Below are 6,226 nucleotides of genomic sequence, written 5' to 3' on the forward strand. Positions count from 1 at the left end.
TGGGTGGCTCAGTCAGTTAAGCAACTGCCTTCGGCTCAGGTCCTGATCCCAGGGTCCTGGGATGGAGTCCTGCATCGGGCTCCCTGCTCCGCGGGGAGTCTGCCTCTCCCTCTGCCTGCCACTCCCCCTGCTTGTGTTCCCTCTCTCTGACCGATCAATAAATAAAAATCTTTAAAAAAAGAACATATAGAAAGAGCCACACCTCACTCATTTTCTATGGCTAGTGTGATCTGGAGTAAATTACAAACAGATTAGGCTAATAAAAGAATAAACATTTATAGGCACATTTCACTGGTGAGCATAAACACAAAAATCCAAGAGATAATAGAAAATAATCCAGCACGGTGGAGCTGGGTTTGTCAGGAGCCCGACGATGCTCGGGGACCGCGTCAGGCACCGTGCAGCTCTGCACAACAGAATGGGGCCCGCCATCTGCAGTTAACCACATTTAACAAGGACTCGCACTAATCCAGGATACCGCATTCAGAGATGTTGTGTATTTAATTGTTTTCCACAGAAAAGCACTGACAGAGCTAAAAGGCGACAGCATCTTTCACCTCCCTGGCCTGTGAACTTTCTAGGAAGCTCGGCTGTCTGGGCCCCACTCTCTGCTCGGAAGACAGCCTGGGGCTTTTTTATTCTCTGTCGTGGTGGTCTTGTCCGTGGACGGGACACAAGGCGACTTCTTGTGGAAACTGCCCTCAACACCCGCCGGGGATTCAGCAGATGGTGGCTGAGTTTGCTCAGGAGAGTGTCAGACCACAAAGAGGGCCCCCCGTGCCCTCTGAGGTCCCGGGGAGGCGAAGGGGCTGATCCAGGCCAGGGAGAGGCGGTGGCCCAGGACGGCCTTCAGGTTCATCCACTTGGACCCGCTGCCCGGCCCGGCCCGCTCCCTCCGCAGCTGCTCGATTCTGGTTCGGTCGGTGCAGATGGCGTGCAACTGGGTGGCGAACATGGCCGAGGCGAAGAGGAAGCCCTTCAGAGCCACCAGGAGGAGGAAGATGAGGGAGGCGCGCGGCGTCAGGGTGCTGTGCGAGTCCCACTCCCCGCGCGCGTAGCCGCGCAGGGCGGGCACGCCGAGCAGCAGCAACAGGTGCAGCGAGCCCAGCGCCGTGTAGAGCGTGAAGAGCAGGAAGTACTTCCGGTTGTCCTCGCCCACGCAGTTGTTGACCCAGGGGCAGTGGTGGTCCATCTTGCGGATGCAGCGTCGGCACACCATGCAGTGATGCGCGCGCGGTGGCTGGGCGCAGCCGCACAGGGGACAGCGGGGGCCGCGGGCCGCGGCGCCCAGGGGCACGGAGCCGGGGTCGGAGAGCATGGCCCGCGCATGCGCAGCCAGCGCCAGGAAGGCCAGCAGGTGGAAGAGCGCGCCGTGGGCCAGGCCGTAGGCCGCGTCCCGGGCCGGGAGCAGCTGCGCTCGGAGCAGCACGCCCGCGGCGCCCAGCACCAGCACCCACGTGCTGGCGGCGCACGCGATGCCCAGGACGTCGCACACGAACCACATGCGGCGCGTCCGCCCCGGGGCCCCGAGCGCGGGGACGCGGGCCGGCATCGCGGGCGCCGGGTCGGGCCGGGCGGGATCCCGGCGCCTCTGTACGCGCGTCGTCCGCGCTGCGCCTGGCTGGCCCGGGGCCCCGGCCGGCGACCACTCAGTGTTCTAGAATGTACTGCACCCCGCAGTTTGTGAACGCAGAAAGGGAAGCTGCATGAGCCCCTTCCCAACAGGCGCCTTCCCCGCCCCCCGGGGAGGGGCTGGGCACTGGGCCTCCCAGGGGACGGTGGCCTGGCGGAAGATCTGGAAAACCGGGAGGACCCCGGCAGTGTGTGCTGTGTGTGTGTGTGTGTGTGTGGAGGGGCGACAGGTGCTTCTCTGCGCATTCACTCACTAATTCTCACAACTCGGACAGTAAAATCTTCTATGACCCATTTTCAGATGGGGAAACCGAGGCACAGGGAAATTAAATAAATGTCTGGTAAGTGACAGGTCAGGATTCCAGGCCTGCTGCTGGGGGCTGGGCCAGGCGCGGTCTCAGACAATGGTGGCAGGTGGCAGGGGTCTGCTCTCGGCCCTGCTCTGCCTCACACGCTGAGGGCTGAGGCGGGGGCAGGGGGCAGTGAGGGCAGAACAACGATGCTGGGATATGGAATGAAAAGAGCCAACACTCTGACACAACAGCTCTGGGGTTAGTCTAAGGAGCGGGTCCTGGATAAAGACAACGCACAAAGCCCAGCTCTTAGGTCTCCAAACACTGACTGCACAAGAGGGTGGGGGCGACGTGGCCTCAGAGCAGAGCGTGGGGACAGCGGCTGCTCTCTGTGAACCGTGATGACCATGCCACTGGCTGTGGCAGACTGCACTGCCCGGTTGCATTAATGGGAGCATAGCCTGTGGAATGGTGGAGGGGACAGCAGTCTGTGTGCGTCACCAGGAGGAGCATTCCCCGTGTGAGGGGCTTGCAGGGCAGGGTGGTCCGTGGGGAGCTGGGGAAGAGGGTGAGAAGGGCAGACCTGCTGGTCATCTCTGAAGGAGGCACGAGTGGGTTTATTAGCTGCAGCTCCAGGGGTGGAGTACGGCCAAGGTGGGGGGCACAGAGGGGGGCACCTGACCTCTGGGATGATTGTCTCTGGAGCACAAGCTGCTGGGCGGGAGGTGGGGTGGGGGTGTTCGTACAGCACTCAAGGGCCCAGCGCGTGCTGGGGGGCCTGCCTACCTGGCCAGGGAGAGGCTTATGTATCTGTTTGTTCGTTTTTAAATTAATAGATTTTCTTTCCTTTTTAAAAAAATATTTTATTTATTTGTCAGAGAAAGAGAGCACGAGCAGGGAGAGAAACAGGCCTCCTGCGGAGCGGGGAACCCGATGCGGGACTCGATCCCAGGACCGCGGGATCATGACCCGAGCCGAACGTAGACGCTCAGCATCTGAGCCACCCAGGCGCCCCAGATTTTATTTCTCAGAGCATTTTTAGGTTCACAGTCCAGTTGAGCAGAAGGTACAGGGATTTCCCATACACGCCCTGCCCCCCAACCTCCTCTACTATCACCACCCCCACCGGTGGTGCGTTTGTTAGGATCGGTGAACCTACGTTGACACGTCACTGTCACGCAGACCACAGCCGGCCTTGAGGTTCACTCTTGTGCGGGGCGTTGTGTGGGTTTGGAGAACCGTGTAAGGGACGGACCCACCTTTATGGCGTCCCACAGAGTCACTTCACTGCCCTCCACACCCCTCCCCTGTCCCTCTCTCCTCCCCAGCTCCTGGCCCCCCGGCCCTTTTCCTGTCTCCGTAGTTCTGCCTTTTCCAGAATGTCCTCCGGTTGGAATCGTACAAACGTAGCCTTTGCTGATTGGCTTCCTTCACTCAGGGTTATGCATTCAAGGTTTGTCCAACCTTTTCATGGCTCGATGTTTGTTCTGTTTTGTAACTAAAAGCCCGACACTGGAAACCTGAAGCGAGGCCCTGAGCAATCCTGCCGTGGCTGATGTGAGGGCCGGTGGACCTGAGCTGGGAGTAGTGTTATAGGGAGGGACACTGAGGATGTCCTGGGAAGGTCGTGGGCCACTGCAGTGCTCATGAGTTTCAGGGAGGGGAGGGGGAGGCCGGCAGAGACACCAGTGGGGAGAGGGAGCCGGGCCCGGGAAGGGGCACCTGAAGGCCCTAAGTCGCTGTTGAGCTGGTTGAGAGGATGTGGCGGCTGTGTGTTCAAACCAGCCCGCAGAGAGGCAGCCACACCAACTGGCCAGGGGTTGTTGGGTGGTGTCATCTGGAGCCCGTGTGTGGTTGGCGGGTGGGGTGGGTGGGCAGGGGCGGCTGGACCCTCCTGGGTATCATATCTCAGGCTGAACTTCCAGCAGCGGCCCGGCCATGACCAGCCTTGCCCCTTCCAGCCCAAACCCGGCTGCGTGCAGGATGCCACCGTCACACCGTGTGTGCTGAGCAGCCTCTGACCTTGGGTGTGTTTGGGGCCGGCACAGAGCGGGCCAGTTTCTCCTGGGCAGGGCTGTTCATCCGAGTCTCCATCAGTCTCTCTGCAGCATCCATGCAGCTTTGGACGACCTTCAATCTGGGGCCATAGTTATGTTGGGGATTCCATTTATGGGAGGCCCACCTCGGCGGGTCTGGGTGACAATGCCCTGTCTCTTGGGTCCCAAGCCTCTGCATGGTCACTTTCCCCACCAGCAGGCGTGGCAGCCTGGGGGCCCATTAAATGCCTTGCTCAGCGCAAAGGTGACATTCCCCATGAAAACTCACGGCTCCAGCTCTGCCGGTCCTCTGTGGGGCCAGTGACTTTGGGAGGGAGGCTGTAGGTAAATTTGGTGTCTACCAACGGCCCAGGTGGCAGTGTCATGGCTGATCTTGGCACTCTCTTTCCATTAGCCCTATGTCTGACCTCCCAAATTGCCAGGCCCCACATTATAGCACCCCAGTGTGCTGAGAACCATCAGCAAGGTTTTCAGTCCTGAGTTGTGAAGTCAACACAAACAGTTCATCCAAATGTCCCTCTGTCAGGTGGCTCCAAGCAGGACTCCAGGGACCTGGGCTACCGTGATGGGTAGATTTGCTACGGTGTGGGGCCCAGCTCCTGCCCTACGGCCACACCTCCTGACCCCTTCCCCATCCTAAGAACTGCCGCCCCCACTAGCAGAGCGTCCTGCCCCCGGTTCTGCCGTGAAGGAGGCCCCGTGGTTCCCTGCATTCCTCGTGGATTTTGGTCTTAGAACAAGGTCGCCCCGTTTTGGAGATGTGGTAAATGCGTTGTTTTTAAACGTTTGTTTCCCTTTGTGTGTCACCGAGTACGGAGCACGGGCTGTTTTCCGTGTGCCAACTCCGCATCCTGTGATCTTGCTAAGCCCCCTCGCTAAGGGGCCCGGGCTGGGGGGCTGGACCTGGAGTTCTCTGTGTGGACCCCCGGCGGGAGTGGCTCTGGGGGTGCACAGGTCGGTTGGGGCCAGGAGGTGGCCCCGCAGAAAGGAAAGTTAAGGAAGATTCAGGGGCTCTGAGTCACAGGGGCCCCAGGTGGCCTGGGGTCTGGGTCCAAGGAGCACCCGCAGGGTCCGTCCTTTCTGCTCTCTGCCCGAATGTCCCACTCGGGGGTGGGAGTGTCATGCAACACAGCTGTGGTCACACACCGCCCGGCTGGAAGGGTGGGCCGCCCACTGACGTCTTCTGTCCGAGCCTGCGGTGGGAGAGGAACCCCTGGCAGTGGGGGTGGGATGAAAGTCCCCTGATCTGGGCACCGGGATCCTGCCAGCCCTGTTGCCCTGGCCCGGCCCCGTCAGGGTCGCACTTCAGCTCCTACTTCTCCCCAAGGCTGGAGGCCCTCCCTCGCTCCCACCGGACAGGGAGGAGCCGCTGTGCAGGGGGTCGTCCTGTGGTTCACTGAGCAGTTATCAGAGCTTCCCAGAGGGGCCACCCTAAGCGCCCTCTTCAGGCAGGACGCTGAGGCACGGGATGGGGCGCTGGGTTTGGAGTAGGGTGTCCCCGTCAGAAGACCACATCCTGGTGGGCAGAGGGCTCCAGGAAGGGCTAGGAGATAGGGCCGTCGTCCGGGAGGAGAGAATGAGAATGGGCCTTTGTGCTGACCTCCGGCCTGTGGGCAGTGACCTCAGCTGCCCCGCGGATCCCCCCTCGGGGTCTGATCTCGTCGCCTGCGATCAGGGGCAGCCCCCGGCCCTCTCACTGGGGTGCACACCCCTGTTTCCGGGCCCGCATGGTCTCTTCTTCCCTGCCCTGACCCCTCGGAGTTGGCTCTGGGCCCTCGGGTGGCAGACACTGCTGCCTCCTGTGTTCAGCTCAGCTTTTCATCTGCCTCCCAAATTTGTTAGAGCTAATTGTTTCTGCTTTTCAGTAGATTTCCCCCCCCCCCCCCACTTTCTAGGTATATAACACCTGCAAATACTTCTAATTCTGCCTTCTGTTACATATTGTTGCTTTGACAAAAATCAATAAAATATTAAATAATGATGGTGAGAGTGGGCATTGTCAGCCCTGAGTTTAATAGGGATTTTTAATATTATAACTAAGAATGAATAACTGAAAAATATTTATCTTTAAAAGGGAATGCTTTTTTTTTTTTTTTTTTCTGAGTAGGCTCCACGTCCAGCCTGGAGCCCGACGCGGGGCCTGAACTCATGACCCTGAGATCAAGACCTGAGCTGAGATCAAGAGTCATGCTCACCCGACTGAGCCCCCCAGGTGCCCCGGGAAATGCTCTTTTATTCCAAGAA

At 59.7% G+C, this 6,226-nt stretch overlaps 1 protein-coding gene across 1 annotated transcript; it reads right to left on the minus strand.

The window, feature by feature from the left end:
• Window positions 1–754: 754 nt before the first annotated feature.
• Window positions 755–1,552, minus strand: LOC113922455 (palmitoyltransferase ZDHHC3-like). The gene has a single exon (XM_027594346.2). The coding sequence runs from the start codon at window positions 1,550–1,552 to the stop codon at window positions 755–757; it is 798 nt and encodes a 265-aa protein (XP_027450147.2).
• Between the last annotated feature and the right edge of the window lie 4,674 nt (window positions 1,553–6,226).

Source organism: Zalophus californianus, chromosome 9, assembly GCF_009762305.2.
Source record: "Zalophus californianus isolate mZalCal1 chromosome 9, mZalCal1.pri.v2, whole genome shotgun sequence".
NCBI lineage: Eukaryota > Metazoa > Chordata > Mammalia > Carnivora > Otariidae > Zalophus > Zalophus californianus.

What these genes read in the sequence shown, in the direction of transcription:
- LOC113922455 (XM_027594346.2), bottom strand. Translation starts at nt 1,552, where the DNA reads ATGCCGGCCCGCGTCCCCGCGCTCGGGGCCCCGGGGCGGACGCGCCGC.